At 37.4% G+C, this 20164-nt stretch overlaps 1 protein-coding gene across 2 annotated transcripts; it reads left to right on the top strand.

The window, feature by feature from the left end:
* The first annotated feature begins 1652 nt into the window (after positions 1-1652).
* Positions 1653-20066, top strand: LOC118828757 (pancreatic triacylglycerol lipase-like). Of its 2 annotated transcripts, none has more exons than XM_036735607.1 (12): positions 1653-1698; positions 4626-4780; positions 5428-5553; positions 8188-8322; positions 9554-9665; positions 10950-11069; positions 11166-11285; positions 12039-12157; positions 14946-15075; positions 16663-16771; positions 17323-17487; positions 20003-20066. In XM_036735607.1, the coding sequence occupies exons 1-12, from the start codon at positions 1653-1655 to the stop codon at positions 20064-20066; spliced, it is 1401 nt and encodes a 466-aa protein (XP_036591502.1). The 2 variants fall into 2 exon arrangements, with proteins under 2 accessions (XP_036591502.1, XP_036591501.1); XM_036735606.1 differs by having other exon boundaries at positions 4626-4789.
* The last annotated feature ends 98 nt before the right edge of the window (positions 20067-20164 follow it).

The following is a 20164-nucleotide window of genomic DNA, read 5'->3' as shown; positions in this document are numbered from 1 at the left end:
TGAATGTGATTCTTTTTAAAAAAAATTTAATTTTTTTTTCTCAAAATTACGTTAAAACCAAATTTTTTAACATTTTAAAAAAGTTTTGAGTTTCAAATTCCAATCCACTCTACCTCCTTCCCCTCTCCCCTTTCTGGGGTTGCAAGCAATTATATATAGTTTATACATGTGCAATTGTGTGAAATGTTTCCATAGTAGTCATTTTGTACAGCAAGACTTGAATAAAAATGAAAGAAATAAATATGGAAAGGGAAAAATAGTCTGCTTCAGTCTGTATTCAGATAGTATCAGTTCGTTCTCTGGAGGCAGAGAATAAGCTTCATCAGGAGTCCTCTGGGACAGTCTTGGATCCTTGTATTGCTGAGAATAGCTAAGTAATTTGCAGTTCATTGTAGAATATTGCTATTACTATGTACAATATTCTGCTCACTTCACTTTGCATCAGTTCATGTAAGTCTTTCTAAGTTTTTGTGACATCATCCTGCTTGTCATTTTTAATACCACTCTAATAGCTGAATCCATTTCTTTAGCAGCCACTCACTTCTATGTCCCATTACAATATTGCTTACAAGCCTATAACTTGACTCAACTTTTAGGTCCAATGCAACCAATAATCTCTTCATTATTAAATTCTGAGACCTTCTCTTGGGCCTCATTGTCCTTGACTTTTCTGTATCTTTTGACACTCACACAACCAACCCCACGATGCCTTCTGTCCTTTTCCCTCCGTAATTCTACTTTCTTCTGGTTCTCCTTCAACTTCACTGGTTCTCCTTCACTCTTCTGTCTCCTTTGCAGAATGGATCACCATCCATCTCTTGTACCTTTAGAGTTAGAGTATTACAAAGCTCTCTGTCTTGGGCTCTTTCTTCTCTTTCTGTTTTCTTAGACATCTCATCTGCTCTCATAGATGTAAGAATCATCTCTATGCAGATGACTCCCAAGGCTATAAATCAATCCCTAATTAACTTTTCTGAAATCTACCCCCACATATTAATTATTTGCTAGACATTTCCTCCTAAATGTTCCATAATAACCTCAAAGTCATTATTTACAAAATGAAACTCAGGAGCTTCCTCATATAGTCATCCTTTACTGAGGAGAAAATACTGACTCCTCAGTAATTTTTTCTGCAGGATTCAAAGCCCCCCACCATCTGCTTCCTACCTAGCACTCCAGCCTGACTTCACATTACGCCCCTCCATGTACTCTATGCTTGGGGAATATTTTGAATGTTTGTTGAATATGACCAACTACTAATAAGATTAACAAGGAGTGTTTTGCACCTACTAACCTTCTTTCGCTGCGTATAATTACTATGGAAAATTTACCCACTATCTCGTTTTTATCTGTGATTAAAATTAGAAATATACACTTGGCAGCTTCCCTCTTTTTTGTGCCCCTTTCCCATGGCAATGCCAGCAGAAGATAAGATTTTGTTATAAAAGGACATTTACAGGCTATTCGGAGCAGAGCATGGGACTTGCCAGAACTTCCATGGTGAGTGGGGGAAACCTTTTTGAGACCTGTTTTATTATGCATATTATTCAAAACAAAACAGAATAATTGAAAAAAATCAAGTGAACATAAATCATTGTAGTCTTTGTTATGTTTCTCTACCAAGACCCAACTATGTATTTGACTTTATTTAGATGCTGCTCATTTGGACACTCTCTCTGCTACTGGGCACAGTGGCAGGTAAGGAACCATATTTATATCAGTGTTGGACATGTAAGTCCCTTGTGTGTCTCAGTCTGTGAAATGGTTCAGAATTATTTCCTCTATAGAGAAAGTCTGATGTAATAGAGAGCCAGCCTCTGCCTTGGGAGAGCCTGGTTCATGTCTCACCCCAGGTATATACTGGCTGCATGGATCCTGGGAAAGTAACTTAATCTCCCTGTGCTCTAGGTAACTATCTAAGACTAAGTTGCAGAGCAGTGGTTGTTGATCTACACTGTTGAAGGAATTCCTCACAATAATATCCCTACACCCGTGGAATTACAGGATGGCCCAGAATAAATATCCCATGGTATAGTGTTCTAACTTTAAATTCTGGTAGCACTGCCAAAACTGAATATATTTTCTTTGGAGGAGCTCACTGACATTGTGATGTTCAAGCCCAGAATTATGCTAACCTCAGAATTGCTTTTGCTCATGGGCTGAGCCTGCCTGTCCTCCATCCTGAGTGACTGTTGCGGCAATGGTTTGTTTAGGACCAAAGGATGAAAGTCTTCTGCATCTTAGATAAAATTTAAGCTCTCACGTTCAATCCTGATTAGAGCTGAGAGCATCTCTGCCAGTCACATAAGACTGGAAGAACATGTAGGTTCACATGTGGATACTACTTTGCTGTTCAGCACAATTTAAAAGAAATGTATTGAATAACAACTATATACCAAACACTGTATGTACAGAATAGAGAGAAAACGTAGTTCATTCCCCTAAGGACATAAAATGGAACGAGGAAGATGAGACATACACCGAGACCTGTAATGCAAGGTAGAATATGCTAAATGCAAAGAGGAGACTGAAGAAAAGTGATATGAGAAATTTGAGGATAGGGAAATCACTTCTAGTTGTCAGAATTAGGGAAGACTTTTTTTTAGGATGCAGCAATAGAATTGGGCAGTGAAAGAAAGAAGAGGAACAAAAAGGAAATTCATAGACCATCTACTCTAATCCCCTCATTTTAAAGTTTCTTAAATGAGGCTCAGGGAACTTAAATTACTTTGCAAAGTCACACAGCTCAGACTAAGTTTGAGTCTTTCTGACTCCAAGCCCAGTCTTCTACTCATATACCTGACTGTACATGAAGCAGACAGGATGACATTGAGGGATGATTAATAGTCTAGTTTGACTAAGAGTATTTGAAGAGAATTGATACTTAGTAGAATTACATAAGTCTATAAAGGAAGAATGGAATCATATTGTTGAGAGCTTTAAAAGTAAAGAAAGGGACCTCTATCCATTAGAGAGGGGTGGTGGTGGGGTCACTGATGGTTTTTTTAAAAAATCATTTTAAAGGTTACATTATCAAGATAATAAGAGAGAGAATAGAGAGACTGGAGGCAGGAAGACCCATTAAAAGGGATTGCTATTGTCCAACTAAGAAGTGATGAAACATTTAAAATAGGAAAGCTGTGGTGGTAGCAGAAATGAAAGGCAGGATGTGGGACATGGTACAGAAATTAAATAAATAGGACTTGGCAACTGATTTGATGTAGAAGATGAAGGAGGGAAAAAAATCGAAAATGACTTTGGGTTTTCCAGATTCAGAGACTGGGAAGGTGGTGCTGCCATTAACAGAAATTGACAAGTTAAAAGGGGCAGATTTTATGGGGGAAGAAGTTCAGTTGGAATCGCGTTGAATTTAAGGGACTGATCTCACAGGTGCTGTAGGCTGCTGGAAATACACATTCTCTCACTGGATCTCCCAAACAACTCTATTAGGCATTATTATCATCCCTACTTTGCAACAAGAAAGCTGAGGTTCAGAGTTGCTGTGACTTGTCTAGAGTCACACAGCTAGAAAAACAAATAAAAATCACATTTGTATTCTACTTTAAGTTTTTTATTTTTATTGATTTTTTTGGAGGGTGAGGCAAAGCAATCATGGCTAAGTGACTTGTCCAAGGACACATAGCTAATAAGTATCAAGTGTCTGGGACCCCATTTGAACTCAGGTCTTCCCAACTCCAGGGCCAGTATTCTATTCAGTGCACCACCTAGCTACCCCTACTTGATGTTTTTAAAGCAAGTTGTCAGGACTAGAATTCAAATCTACTTCTTTAAATTACAAAAACAAAGTTTGTCCTCCTGTATCCTTCTATCAATAATCCTTTTTTTTATCTTTTCGATGGTTGGAACGACAGGGGCTACTCACTGGCCTCATCTAATCATCCCTGGTCAATATGGAAACTTTGATCTATTTTGTTTCTGACCTGCGTCATTTCACTCCCTAGGCAACCTGCCAGCCCCATGCTCCCAGGGACTTAACATATCTCAGGTAGTCTGAGCCCATTGCAGCTTTGAACTTCTGAGATCCAGTTTAGCCTCCCTGGTAGCATGGTCTGTGGTGTGGGTCACCACATCCAGCACTAAGGTATCTTAGCAGTATTTGGCACATAGTAAGTGCCTAACATGTTTGTTGGGCAGCTAAGTGGCGCAGTGAGTAGAGCATCGGCCCTGGAGTCAGGAGGACCTGAGTTCAAATCAGACCTCAGACACTTGACACACTTGCTAGCAGTGTGACCTTGGTCAAGTCACTTAACCCCAACTCCCCTCCCTTCCCCTCTCCAAAATAAAAGTAAATAAAATAAAATAAAAAGTAACAAGTTTGTAAATGATTGGCTAAGGTGTGCTTATCCCCGTTTCTATTGCCCATGAACCCAGCACAGAAATGGTGGGATCTAAAACAAAACAAAACAAAACTGATTGGTTTGTTTGGAGGTCTTACCAGGGCAATAAGAGGAATGAGATGCTTTAACCATTTAGTGATTTGGAGGAGAGGGAAGTAAAATCTAAAACATTATTTTAACAAGTTCTCCTTGTGTGTAACAGAGAACGCATCAAAACTGCCTCTAGTTTAATTTATTACTGAGATGCTCCTTTTTGGGTGATTACAGGAAGTGAAGTCTGCTATTCAAGAGTGGGATGCTTTACAGATGATGAGCCATGGGGTGGCACTGCACAAAGACCTTTAAAAGTGCTCCCCTCGTCTCCAGAAGACATCAACACCCGTTTCCTTCTGTATACCAATGAAAACCCAAACAACTATCAGGTAAGTACTGTTACTATTTTAAGATTTCTGATCTGTGCATATTATTTAGAGGAAACAATAGGCTGGCCAGACTTCCTAACTCCTCACTGAACGTAGACCAGAGAAGGCAGTTGGAGTTTGGGGGGACTTTTTAAAAAATAAGATCAAACTTTGCCATGATTTTTCCAGGGAGTCACTATTTTATGTCAAGTGATACCAACAAACACCTTCTATGTGCCAAGCTCTGTGCTAAGGGCCAACTATACAAAGAGAAGGAAAAATAACAGTCTGTGCTCTCGAAGAATTCAGAGTCTAATGGGGAAGACCATACGTAAAGGACTGTGCAAACAAATTGAAGATCTGTATTCTGTATTTAAAATATCAATAATTGCCTTAAATAGAATAGTTAAGGATCTACTCCTCCTTCCAGGTCACATTTTTGCACATTCAAACTACACCCACTATCATTATTAGAGCTTATGTATCACACTTTGTTTCCTAAGCGATGGCAGAGTCCTGTGGTATTCAGCAATTAGGCTGTGATTTGCAGTAGTGTCAGCGTAGCTATGAAAAAGACCCCTTTCTCAGAAACTTTTCCCCTCATATCAAAAGAATCACATTTCAGAAAACAGAGAGGTTGATATGAATTTTCTTCCTTCTTAACACAGGAAATTCTTCCAGATAATGTGGCAGCTGTCAAGAATTCTAATTTCAACACGAATAGAATAACTCGCTTTATTGTTCACGGCTTCACAGACAAAGGGGAAGGAGACTGGCTGACAAACATGTGCGCGGTAGGATAACAGCAATAGTACACTCCACCCTCTTATTCTCTTATCCTAATCTTATAGAGCCCTTCCTCACAAAAACACTATGAAGAAAATAGCACAAGTTTTATTATCTTCATTCTGTGTATGTGCATACAGCCAAAAATTAGTGAAGTATAGTGGAAAAAGCAATGGATTCAGAATCAAAGGAACTGGGTTAAAATTCTGCCTCTGATGCTTCCTACTTGTGATCCTACGGTCAGTTTGTAAAGCAAGAAGCGAGCAAGATCTTTTGACTCCCTGACCAACATTCTTTCTTCCTTGCCATTTTGCCCCTGATTATACTCATGTTGCCACTGAAGATACTCTCTTCGTGTTTTGTCAGGGCTTTCTCATGAGCCTTGGATTCCCAAATGAAACATTTAACTTGGCAAAGGAGAACAATATTCCATCAGCCTTGATTTCTGCTCACTGACTTCTCACTGAAAGCTAAAGGTGTACACCTCCTGCATCCCTTTGATCTTTACTTCCAATTTCTATGTTTTAAACCTAGAAATGATTGTTTCCTTCAGATCATAAAAGTTGTAAAAAGAGAGCTAAGAGATTTTACCTTGTAACAAACTATAGTCTGTTTCCAGTAGCCCAAGGATCTTAAAAAAAATAGTATTATGGCCACACGCATTAATTCACTCTCTCATTCAGAAAGTATAAACTGATGGCCTACTGTGTGCTGAGAAGATCAATGACTTATCCAAGACTCCCAAAACAAAACAGTTATAGGTCATTTCCATTTCCAGAGGTTTAGCCTAATAGCTAATCCCTTCATTTCATTCATTTGCATGGATTATTAATAAGATATTTATTAATTACTCAATTTGTATGTGGGAATCATGATGGACCCTGGCCATTTGCTATAATTTAGTTCATTGAAGGGCAATCCACAGTGATCATGGAGATGATGCCAATTGCCTTATTGCAATCTACCCATTTCACACTTATGCATGATGAACTACACTAGTTTTCTGTAGCAAATGAAAAATAGAGAGAGAAAATCAAGATAACAATGAAGAAGAAACATGATAAAATTATTTTTCCTGCAAATCAGGATGCATGCTACAAGGGAACATTTCTTGACATCCTCAATTTGGTATAACATCAAAGACGCAAAATTTCCTATAACACGGTAGGAATTAGACATGGAAAGAGCACTGATTTGGGAGCTTAATGCTCACTTTAGCATGTATTAGCTCTGTGCCCTTTTCCAAATCATCTGCCAGGTCTAGGTCTCAGTTTCTTCTTTGAAAAGAGAGGGAGCATGGAAATAAGCCCTGGATTTGTAGTTTTTGGGTTAAAATACTAACTCTGTTATTTACTAAGAGTGTGCTCTTTGGACATTTTTGCTTCTCTGGACTTTGGTTTCCTCATCATTAAAATCAAGGGATTAGAACAGATGATGACAGATGCTCCTGATTCTCTTCTAAGCTGTTTGACTAGATGATGTAAGTTTGGGGGGGACGGGGCAAGTAGTGCAGTGGATGGTGTTTTGCCCTTAGATTCAGGATGATCTGAGTGCAAATTCTACCTTAGACAGACACTAGCTGAGCGATCCTAGACAAGTCAACTAACCTCTCTCAGCTTTGGTTTCTTCATCTATAAAATGGAGATAAGGTAAAGATGTATTAAAGTTAACATATGTAAAGTGCTTTGCAACTATAAAATGCTATACAAATGCTAGCTAGTATTCTCAGCCTATCTTTCTGTGAAGCAGCCAAGATGGGAGGGTTGGAGTGACCAGCAGAGTCATAACTAGACAAATGCTTCTGTGGCAAATTCATTTGGGTGGGTGAGGCCATGGTGGCACAGAAAAACCATGACTCCCCATGGGGACAACCCTAAACAGTCCTAGCACTTCTACTTACTAGGTTTGGGACTGGGAAGAGAGAGGAAGCTGATCTCCAGGAACGGCAACAATAACTACAAGACTGTAGCCAGAGGCGATTGCATCCCACATTCCTCTTCTTCTCCTACCTGGGATAGCAGCTGCCTAGAGCAAAGCCCCATTTGCCCCATGCTAGTTATGGCTTTATAGGAAGGTACACATGTCTAGAAAGGCTTAAGATTTGAATTACATATCTGGGGGATATTTTTTCCAGTGATGTACTTGTAAAGAAAATTATGTGGGTTTGTCCAAAAATCCCTTTAGTTTCATTGAAAACAGGATATTGTCAAAAGAAACTAACAAACTTTTTCACTTACCAATTATACTTATGTCTAAAGGGCCTGCTATGGGAAATCTCTGTACATAGACCTGACCCTGTTATTCCTTAATAACAGTAACACATTGTCTATCGTACTTTCTGCCATTTCCCATGATGCACATTTCTCCACTTGCAGTGGAACCCCTCAGTAGAGTCCTTGCTGAACTTCAGATACCAGTTTTCAGCCAAGTCAAATTAATAGTTGGGAATGTTAAATGTCAAAGAGCAGTAATTCAATATTGTACCAGCCTTAAAATGTTTTAGTATTGTGAATGGATGTAATTCTTCATAGCTTTTAAGATCTTGAACAAACCATAAACAGAAAATAGAGTTCATTATGCTTGTTGGTGATATGTAAAAACAGATCTTGATGGTTTAACTAGTTCTGTTGTATTTGTTCTAGAATTTGCTTGAAGTGGAAGAGGTGAACTGCATCTCTGTGGACTGGGAAAAGGGTTCACAGACTTTATATGCCAAAGCCACACAAAATGTTCGAGTAGTAGGGGCTGAAATAGCCTATTTTGTGGATTATCTCAAGGTAAATAGATGTCTTCATGTTATCTCATACACTCTAGCCATTGTCCTCTGGATGCCGTACACATACAATTGCTGGAGGTCATCATCAACCTTTGTATACAAAGGTTTTAGTTCATTTTGGTTGACCAGAAGGGAACAGTAATGTGTCTACATTTGGGTTTGTGTCTACAAACAAAGATGAAGGCAGCTCAGTGGATAAAGTGCTAGATCTTGAATTAGGAAAACTGGGCTCACACACGTACTGGCTGTGTCACCATGGGCAAGTCACTTAGCTTCTCTCTGCCTCAGTTTCCCCATCGACAAAGTGGGGGTAATGATAGCATATACTTAGCTGGGTTGCTATGAGGATAAAATGAGGCTATTTGGTAAGGGCTTTGCAAAATTTAAAGAACTATAGGAATGTTACTTCTTCTTGTTATTATTATCATTATGAACACAGACCTCTTTTTCCATTTTGATTAAATTGGCTGCTCATCTGTTTTAAGAAAATGATCAAGCAACTAGTTTGATTTGGCATACCCCTCCCCCAACTACCTACAACTGATTTTCACTAGTTGGTTGACTGAATTTTGCTAGTTTTTTAAACTATGGTGCCTAGATAGTTATCAAGGGGCAAATTACTCATGCATGTGTCAATATCAGCTTTTAGGAAATGTTGGGAAGCAGTGGGGCACACTAGAAAGAATGCTTGATTTAGGGTCTGAGGAGAATGGTTCAAATGCCAACTCTATTACTTAACTTCCTTGTATAAGCTGGTGCTAGCAAATTTTCTTAATATGAAAACGGTTGGGCTGGATTATTTGCAAGGGCCCTTTCACCACAGAATCTATGATCCTATGATCTGTAATCTTTATCACTAAAAGACATGAGAAATATCTTAGACTCAAAGTATAGGTGGCTACATAATTTCTTCTTAACACTTCCTGTTTTAAATCTTTCATTTGAGAAACTTCTAACAATTCTAAATGGCGAGTTTAGTATCAAATCTTCCACTTCTCAAAAACATGACAAAATCACTTCAAAAACATGCTGCTTAAGACAAGAAGTACAGAATCAAAGCCATAGATCATGAATATTTTAATATTCTCCCCGAATTGAAATGCTAGAAATATCATTATTTCTCGGTTAAGGAGAAGTGAGAGGCAGGTCTCAATGAAGACTCCCAAGAATTGTGTCATGAACATGTCACTGATACCAACCTAGCCCTTTCTGAAGAGCTTTTCTCTCATCAGAACGAGTTGGGTTACTCTCCTTCCAATGTCCACGTCATTGGTCACAGTCTGGGATCCCATATTGCTGGAGAGGCTGGGAAAAGATCAAATGGTCTCCTTGGACGAATCACAGGTAGGATTAAAATAGAGAAATCTGCAACATTGTGCTAACATTGCTGTCAAATAATTAATACATGAGGATGAACATGATGGGAACTTGGTGGGCTTTCAAGTGTTATGTAACATATTAAAATGCTCCTTGATTTTGTCTGCTATGAGCATCATATATGTAACATGTATATAAAATTGTGCATTTTGTTGGAAGAGAGCCTTGATCCCAGGACTACATTTCCTGTCCTGGGATAAAAAGATTATTTTGCCTCATAAACTTTTTTTCATCCTTGACATGAGATGAAATTTTTGGGAACATTGATTAAAAAGCTGTTTTAGATTTTATCTCTTCCCTTCTTTTTGTCTTTGATATAATGGCTCTGTCAATCAGCAAAACTTAGGGATTCTCTGGAGAATCTGTAGTCTGTATTTGTATTTTGACCACCGTGTAAGAATATTTAGAAAAAAATTAACTGGTATTTTCCCAGGGTTTAAAGGAGAGAAATTCTCAATAAAGTCTGAACTTCTCCTGGTAGGCCAAATTTACCCCATCCTTCTACTTCCCTCAATCTTAATGCAACCGTGATATGGTTCAAGTGTTTGACAATTCTAAAACTTGTTATCCCTCCCTCCTATGAATTAAAACTTCATGGTAAATTCTGTGATGCTCAGAAAATTCCTTTTATAACAGAGATGGCAACAAAAGAGTCAATGATATTCTAAAAATAAGAAATTCACTATCTTTCCCCATGATTATTCATATACATATTCATATACATGAAAGATCTGGGGCCAAGTCACTTAACCTTGTTAGTCTCAGTTTCCTCATCTGCAGAAAGGAGATTATAATTCCTCAAATTACATATCTTAAAGGAATGTTGTTAGGGAAATGTATTATATACCCTCAAGCACTACTTAATTCTGAACTATCATACTATTATTATATAACACCAAATGAAAGTGCATGTATCTACAGATTGTTTTATAACAATTCTTATGGGTAAGGCCTAGAACTGTGATTTCATTAATAGAGAGAATTCTTGGGTGTGGAGTGAGCATTTCAGGGTCAGCAGCTTCTCTACCATTTATAGTCTTAGAGAGTTGCCTAAAACATTTAAAGGTTAAGTTACTTGCCCAGGGTCATACATCAAGTGTGAGAGATGACACGTCAAGGGGAGTAATATAACCTGGGTCTTTCTGCTTGGCAGTTAGCTTTCTATATACCATCTTGTACCAGCCACTTGATAATGGATTATGGTATTTGAGATAAAAGAATATAACTAAAATATAACAATATTTCTCCTAGGATTGGATCCTGCCGAGCCTTGCTTTCAAGACACCCCAGAAGAAGTTCGATTGGATCCCAGTGATGCCTTGTTTGTTGATGTCATTCACACAGATGCTGCTCCTATCATCCCTAACATGGGTGAGCCCTTCCATTCATATCTTGCAACTCTGCAACCATAATTAAGTTTTTGGCAATGCATTCAAACCCACTTAACACTTGTTTCAAATGTCTTAGGTTTTGGAATGAGTCAAATTGTGGGACACCTCGATTTCTTCCCAAATGGAGGAGAGGAAATGCCTGGATGTCAGAAGAATATCCTTTCTCAGATTGTAGATGTAAATGGAATCTGGGAAGGTAAACCCTTTCAGTATATAACAAAAGTCAGCAGCAAAATGCATATAACCATCTTGTCAAATTTGCTGAGATGTCTTGCCAACACCTTGCCTTAGTCTTCTGTAAAACTATGGATTTTAAAGTCTGTTCCATAGTACTCTACTGTTGTGTGAGAACTTCCTCATAGAGTGAGGATATGTAGTTATGAAAGGAAATGGATATGTGAAAGATTTCCATTGGGTGAGTTGACCTTGTTCTTTAATAAACTACCAAACCCAAATATATCCATTATGCCTCAAAATGGATTCTCCCCTCTCATATATATTTGGCCCCATTTTTGTAAGCACTAACTCCTTTGGAGAGCCAGAGTGGTCTAGTGGCTTGAGAGCAGATATCAGAATCAGGGAGACCTTGGGTGAATCCTCCCTCTGACAGGTACTGGTTGTATGATGCGGGGCAAGTCACTGAACTTCTTGGTAGCCCAGTTTTCCTTCTAATTTGAAGAGAATGTGTCAACCTCCACTGGTCAAGGATCTCTCTTTCCAGGAGCTCCCTATATTGATGAAATGACAAGCCTGATCTGATAGTACTTAGTAATAGCTGACTATATCAGGAAACATAAACATAGCTTTTAAAAAGTGTGATATGTCCTTAAAGTTTGGTTGTGATCTATGAAGTCTATAACTTATGTAAATGTCATTAATTTCCAGTAATAATTTTGGATCCAATAAATAATACAGTGTACTTTCTGTGTGATCCTATCTAATTTCACAGGAATTGTTGATTTTATAGCATGTAATCACCTGCGAAGTCTCAACTATTATTCAGATAGCATCCTCAACCCAGATGGTTTTTCGGGATATTCCTGTGCTTCCTACGATGATTTTGAGGCAGTAAGTTATTGCATTCCATGAGAATCAGCATAGCTACTGCATAGATAATTTGGGTTTCAAGTCTGTAAATGTTGGGTTCTCTTCCTACCACTGGCACACATTAGCTTGACCGTGGACAGGTGTATCAGGAGGGCAGAGTTTATAATCTCAAAGAGGATCATAAACATGTCTGAAAGGTTCGGAACCGCCGGATATAAGAAACTCTCAAAGTAGAAGGCAGAAGAATCAAAACATTTATTTAGGCTCCACAGTAACCAACCCATGAACCAGAAGCCCCATTTTGATATGTTGATCAAAATCTTCCAGGCCCAATAAGTACGCCTTGCAAGAGTAACCAGGAGGCTACAGAGAAGCATGATTGCGTAAAGCAAAATCATGCTTCCCCCTCGATGGTAATAAGATTACCCACTGGCCTGAAGTCTTTGTTCAGCTTCCTCCCGTAGATCAGCTCTGCTACTGGCAGCTCCTGCCTCAGCTGTGTCTGTGTCTGTAACTGAAGCTGCAACTGTAACTAACGATGTAACTGTCGCTGTAACTGACGATGTAACTGTCGCTGGCTCCAACCGAAAAAGGAAAGAGAAGGCTCTTCAAGCTGTCCTCTCCCCTCTTATAGGGTTTTTGACATCATCAAGCTCCGCCCGAATGACCAGGGCTGATTGGTTCTTGAGTTGGCCCCTCCCCCTAGGGTAGAGGTTAACACCTCCCCTCAGCCAGCCCCATGACTCATCACACAGGAAGTTGTCTGCTTCCCGGCATGCTCCCCGGGCCTCCTGCCCCGGAAGAGCAAGCCACAGTGTCCAGGGAAGCTCAATGAGGTAAGCTGAGTCATTCAAAGAAAACAAAGGCCATTCTGGTTACAACAGATAATTTAACTTCTCAGTGATCTGGAAAGCTGCTGATCTGCACTGAGAGAGAGTTTCCTTACCATTAGCTTCCTTATAAATGAACTTAGATGTCAAGAATCAGAATTCCATATTCTTCTATATGGAATAGCAGACTTGGGACAAATAAGGACCATTAGAGGCCATTGAATGCAAACTATACTTGAAAGCAATCCTTATTACAACATGCCTGATAAGTGACCATCCAGGGACTATTAAAGTCCTTCATCAAGGGGGACTCATCACCAGCCCATTGCATTATTGGAAATTCTAACTGTTAATAATATTTTTTACTATCATGTAGCCTCTTTTCTCTTCTACTCATAATTCCTGATTCTGTCCACTACAACCCAGTAGAATATTATTAATCTCTTTCATTTAATAGTTTTTAAAATATCTATTAAGTGGTTCCTGTTTCTCCTTTTCTTCAAACTAAACACCTTCAATTCCTTCAGTCCTGGAGAACAAGCAGATGGAGTCTATCCAAGTCTCCCATCTCCCCAGATCACTGTAGAATAGCTCAGAACATTGTGATACAGTGGGAAGAACATTGGACTAGAAATTAGAAGACCTTGGTTCCAGTCCTGTTCTGACCCCATGGGACCTAAAGCATTAATTATCTCTTGGGCTCCAATTTCTTTACCTGGAAGATGAGGAAAGAGTTCCAGATTCCTCTAAGATCCTTCTAGCTGTAGCATTTATTGATTTCTAGTACTGTTTCCACTGATACTATTTGCTGAATAAATGTTGCTACACAGTGATTCTACTTTAAGACACATAAAGAATTTTAATCACATAATGATATTTGCATTTTTAAGGGGAAATATGGAAATTGTCATTTTGGTTTAAATTACCCTAATGATTGCCTCAACCTACCCTTCCCTTAGAAGTGCTGGTTAAGTATTTGTTTCATTTAGGGTCATTTTAGAAATTTTCTTTGGAAGGCATTTTTTAAAAGAAGAGAGAAGATAAAAATCTAAGCTAATATCTATCTGCTACCAAATTGAAAAATATAATTAAAATCAGAAAGTTTTTTTAAAATATGGATTATCTGAACATCCTGATAATAGATTGGATTTTTTAGCTTTGTCTAGTGTTGTAGCATAGTATAAACAGAGCTTTAGAAAAAACAGAGCTTTTAGGAAAAAAAAAGTTTGCTTAGATATCTAGTGCAGCATTGCTGTGTTGTGATCTTGGATCCCAAATGTTGATACTGTTCACTCAATTACTTTTAAAAGCTAGCTTTTCCTTAGTTCATACAAATTTCGTTGTAAAAATGATCAATGATGAATGTCATTTAACAAGTAAAAACATCTTGAGTTTTAGTTGGGAGATATGTCACAATAGACACGTCACTGGATTTGGTGTTAGAAACACCTGAATTCCAATTCTGCCTCAGAAAGCTACTAGTGATGGGACCCTGGGCAACTAATTAACTCTCTCTCAGCCTCAGTTTCCTCACCTATAAGATGGAAATAATAATAGCACCTACCTCACAGGTTGTATTGTAAGGACAAAAGGAAATATCACATGTAAAGCACTTCCTAAACTTGATGTGGTATGTAAATGCCATCTATGGTTATTGGCTGGGGCAAGGGAAGGTCATAATTCCATATTCCATTGTTAGGGTATGCTAACGCTTACTAGTATAAGTTTGTTGAAAACTGCCTTCATCATTCAATTTAAGCTACCAGTTCCACAAACATTCTTTTATATTATGCAGTCTTAGTCTAGAGGATAGGATAATTCCTCCACATATTTTAGAAGTAAGATTATTTTTCCCAACTGTTAATAAGGTACCAGAATGATATTTGCTTTTTACATAATTGAATGGATGGGGTGAGTGTAGGGCGGTATACCCTGGAATGATAGCATGTTCTCATTAACCATTTATGTATTTTCATCAGAACAAGTGCTTCCCTTGTCCATCTGGAGGGTGTCCCCAGATGGGCCACTATGCGGACAGATTTGCTGGTAAAACAGCAGCAGTGGGACAGGTCTTTTATCTCAACACTGGGGACACCAGTAATTTTGCTCGTAAGTTTCCATTTGATTTTCCTCATTTCCAAAGCTCTGTGAAATTGTTATTGACTGAAAGACTTCCTCCAGTACCTACGGGAAAAGGAAGGGAATGACTATATTTAGGAGATGACTACTGAATACAGGTGGCCAATTTGGAGGAGGTGGCTAGTGCTAGAGAAATCTGGATGACACCACAGCATGGATGCAGCGTTAAATGTGTTGGGTGTAGAAACTGCCCAGCTTCTTTCAGATGCTTCTTGAAACAAATTGCCAAACATCCAGAAGTTTCACAAAATAAATTTCCTAGGTTCTGTGGTTGTGATAGTGCTACCTGCTCTCAGGGTCCTTAAACATACACCCTTTTCTTTTTTTGTGAATTTTAAAAAACATCAGTTTAGACAGTTTTTAAGCTCCTTTATCAATAGTTGCTGAAAGATGGACTCTATAAGGAATAATAACAGCTTATTCATAGCTGAGAGTATATAAAGGATCTGAGAATAGCTTTATATAGTAGAATGTGATGTAATTTCAATGTGCTCTGAAAGAAGGGAGAAAATATAGAACAAAGAAGCTAAAGATGTGGAGGACACTTTTACTGCACCGCTTTGCCCCTACACTGACCTAGCAGGATTGTAGTGTTTCTTAGACAAGACGTGTTGAGATAGTGTTGCAGAGTACATAGAGTGAGGAACTTGAAGTCAGGAAAAACTAGGTTCAAATCCCTCTTCTGATCCTTCCTAGCTCTGTGACTGGATAAGTGCCTTAATCTCTCTGACTCTTACTTTCTTTACCTGGAAAATGAGAGTGTTAAACTAGGTGTCCTCTAAAGTCCTTTACAGCCCTGACTTCATGATATTAAAATAATATCGAACAATTGAAAGAGTCTCGGGATTAGAGTCACAATATGAAGAAAGGTTCAATTCCAGGCTCTGCTAGCTGCTTATATTAATATGAGACCTTTGTCAAATAACTTATACTTTCAAAACCTTGGCTTTCTAATCTACAATATGGGGGGAATCATCAAGCATCATGACAGTGACCTCTAATTTAGCGAAGTAACCATAAAAAAATTTCTTTTTTGATATAAAAATTGGAAAAATTGAAGGTTGAATCAGAGGAAATATTAATTTAAGCAAAAATATTATTTAAAGATTATTTAGAATTAAATGTTATTTTAAGAAAGCAGAAATCGCAAGTCAAGTCATGAACTTGAAGCAATAAAACGTAAAGAAGAGGAACATGGAAAAAAATATTGGAAAAGAGACAATAGAATTGAATTCTTGGGCTGGCTTTGCCACTGTGTGACTTTGGGCAAACCATAGTAGATTGAGTGCTGAAGAAGGTGACTTTTGACTTTAGTTTGAATTCATTTTATTAGTAAGAAGTGAAAATTTGAAAAGAATTACTTAAAACTTTGCATTCAATAAGAATTACTATATTATATATTATATATAATACATCAGTATACTATACTACAATTAAATTATCATATATTTCACATTAGTACCATCTAAATTAAGTTTTACTGAAATCTCTATATATTTATATTTATACATTTCATACATTTATTTCTTCATATTTCTATTTCTACCTTTTCTATAGGTTGGAGGTATAAGGTAACTGTCACATTGTCTGGAACCAAGGTTACTGGAAAAATACTAGTATCTTTGTTTGGAAGTAATGGAAACAGCAGGCAATATGAAATTTACAGGTAAGTTCAATATTGTCATATAGCTTAGATGTTGGAATTATTATTTCACATAAATGATTTTTATCCAAATTTTTGGTTATATTTTCATTGCTATGAAAATTGACTTAGTACTAAGATATACATTTTATGAAGTTAATCACAAGACTTCCTTTTCAATATTACACTTGGAAATTGACTTCAGAATTTGGTTTCTAACTTTGCTGCATCGCTATTTTAATTTTTTTATTTTATTTCACAAGAGGATTTATTTTGTTCTTTCACCAGGTGCATAATTTGTAATCAGTGAATAATTATGTTGCTAACACAACAGATAGAGGAAAGAGATTTAAGGAGGTCATCACTTAATAAATTGTAGGAGAAAGTTGTGACTAAAACATGTTAATATACTATGGGGCATTTGGAGCATAAATAACAACTATGTGTGTATTTTGCCTTTAATACATTGGAAACACAATTTAATTAGCAAAATATGTATCATGCATAGATTTTTATAAATAAAGATATATGTAGAGATTCCTGTAATTGAATTTGTTCTCTACTTGTATTCCAAGTGGGAGTCTACAACCAGATGCTACACACAGTAATGAGATTGATTCAGATTTTGATGTTGGACCCCTTGAAAAAGTTAAATTTCTTTGGGACAGCAGTGGGATCAATCTAACCCAGCCCACACTAGGAGCATCCACAATCACTGTACAAACTTCAGATGGACAAACGTAAGTAGTTTTATTGGGAACTAAGACAGTCATTAAGTATCGGAGAGGTATGTTTGTAATGTGTTCACCAGAAAATCTACTGGGACATAGATTTGTTTCAGTAGTCTTCTCCTATTACCTTTAGCTTATATGTAAATTATTCAGTGAGAAGATGATTTGCTTTAGGAAAACTGAACTTTCAAATGTGTGTTGGTTGGTATTGGGTCATCCAATTAAAGTCCATGGAAAGGTCAGAGCTTGACCCTGAGATTTTACCATTGTGCAATTCCAATTATTTAAGCAGGTCTCTACCTAAAGTGCTTCAAAGGAGTATAGAATAACAGAATTTAGAGAGGGGAGCAACCTTAGAAATCAATTCATCCACATCCCTCATTGTATGAGGCTCAGAGAGATTAATAAACTTAACAAAATGTCATGCAAGTAGCAAACATTTCATTGGCTTTAGGAAAATATAAAGTTAAGGGATAGAGCAGTTAGTTCCACAGAACAATGTTGTAAATACCATTAAGGACACTCTTGACTGAATAATAATATAGCACAGTTGTGCCATGTTATCTTAGAGTTTGGTAGTAATTAATTAATGTAATTATTGCAAAATAATCATGGTTGAATTAATCTGTGGTAAATGCCTGGTTACTAATAAGTATAGTCATTTAATGGTCATGTACCAATTTCTTCCTCCATACTTTCTTGGCCAAGATAATCCCAATCCATGTGTTTTTGGAAATGTCTAGTGTAGTTCAAGTACTGCTAAAATATGAGAAAAGCTAAACATAAAAAATAAATAGGAAAGGAACATTTTACTATGTGCTGGTTTCTTGTACTGCTTCATATATCTATTTAACAGTTAGAAAATATTTACTGAGTGCCCATTAAATACTGGATAAGGTAGAAGAAAACACAAGGATGAACAAAGCTTCTTAAAGTTTTTTTTTACCTTTGAATTCCCAGTATTTAGCAAAGTGTCTCGCATATAGTACATACTAGGTGTTTAATAAACGATGACTTAATTGTTAAATTGAATTGAGCATTGTAACTGTCCTCAGAGGAGGAGCTTCGGGGAATAGGCAGTATTGTGCTCAAATTCAGCTTCCCAAATGGCATTCCAGAGTTACCTAGTGTTCAGCACCGTGCATAACAGTTCTATGATAGTATTTTGAAGCTATCAATATTTTCCTCTCTAGAACATTAAGTACAAAATTATGTACCAAAAGCACTTATTACCTGAGGTATTTTCAATGAAAAAATAGGCCAATTTCTACTTTTTAAAAATCTATTCTTGATATTCCTTTATTCTGGAGACATTCCATACCCCTACGTTTCCTTCACCAGCACCCAGCACGTGCAGCCAGGGCATATAGTAGGTGTTAAATACATGCTTGATTTTTTACTGATTGATTATGGGTCCTGTCAGTATCTTTAAAGCCTATCAGTGTTGCAGCCAATTTCATTTCTGGAATGTCGTATTAGATAGTTGGCTATATTTTAAAATACATACACAAAGTCCATTCTCTGTCCTCTGGGCCTTATACTTCTTGGAGTTACTGGGAAGGTCCTTAGCTGGACACAATTGAAGCAAAACTTAGAAATCAGCTCTTGTGAAACATCGAGTACCCTCCCCCCTTCTCACAACAGTGGCTTTGATTCCATAACCCCTCTCCTCTGCCCATTTTACTTTCCTCTCAGATAGAGGATTGCCAACCAATCATCTATATTTATACTTTAAGACACGGTAAAAAAAAAAGCATTTATTGAGTACCTAGTATAATCAAGGCTCTCAATTAGATGCTTTGAAGGATGCAAAATCTTTGCTACAAGTGTGAACCTAAAGGAGTTACTAAACCTCCAGGACTTATGTGGCTCATATAAGGCAGCTAGGTGACGCAGTGGACAGAGCATTGGGCCTGTAGTCAGGAAGATGTCAGGTCAAATTCAGCCTTATTTTACTAGCTGTGTTACCCTAGGCAAGTTTCTTAACCTCTGTTTGTGTAAGATTCCTCATCTGTACAATAAAGATAATAACAGTCACCGACCTCCTAAGGTTGTTGTGAGGGTCAAATGAGGTGATTGTTAAGTGCTTAGCACAGTGCTTGGGACATAGGACGTGCGATATAAATGTTACTTAGTAATTGTAGTAGTAGTACTAATAGTAGTAGTAGTAGTAGTAGTAGTAGTAGTAGTAGTAGTAGTAGTAGTAGTAATAGTAGCAGTAAAATCAGAGGGTTAAGGTAGATTCAATCCACTCAGGTAAGCATTTATTAAATACCTACTATCTATAAGACACTCTCCCAGGTATGGTCCCTGATCTCAACATGACTTCTATACTACTGTCTCTTCCATCTTTAATTCCTATGATAAAGGGGATAACACTCTAATAAAGGAGATATCACTCATTTTACTAGAGAAAAAATATAAAAGCTTAAGAACAATATACAATGCTGTGAGATAGCTCTAAATATATGCATATGTATAAAGTAATAAGATAATCATAGTTAATGGTCCATTTTTTCTGCAGGTACAAGTTCTGTAGCAGTGATACTGTAAAAGAAGAAGTTCTACTAACTCTCAATGCTTGCTAAAACCATGTTAAAGTGAAATCATTGTTTCCTGTAGTAATAAAAGGCAAATGTAAAACTGTTCATTGTATTCATTCATCATTAATATCTACCTTATTTTC

This window comes from Trichosurus vulpecula, chromosome 8 (assembly GCF_011100635.1).
Source record: "Trichosurus vulpecula isolate mTriVul1 chromosome 8, mTriVul1.pri, whole genome shotgun sequence".
Lineage (NCBI taxonomy): Eukaryota > Metazoa > Chordata > Mammalia > Diprotodontia > Phalangeridae > Trichosurus > Trichosurus vulpecula.
Note: the sequence above shows the minus strand (reverse complement) of the source record. Positions and strands in the feature narration are given on the sequence as shown.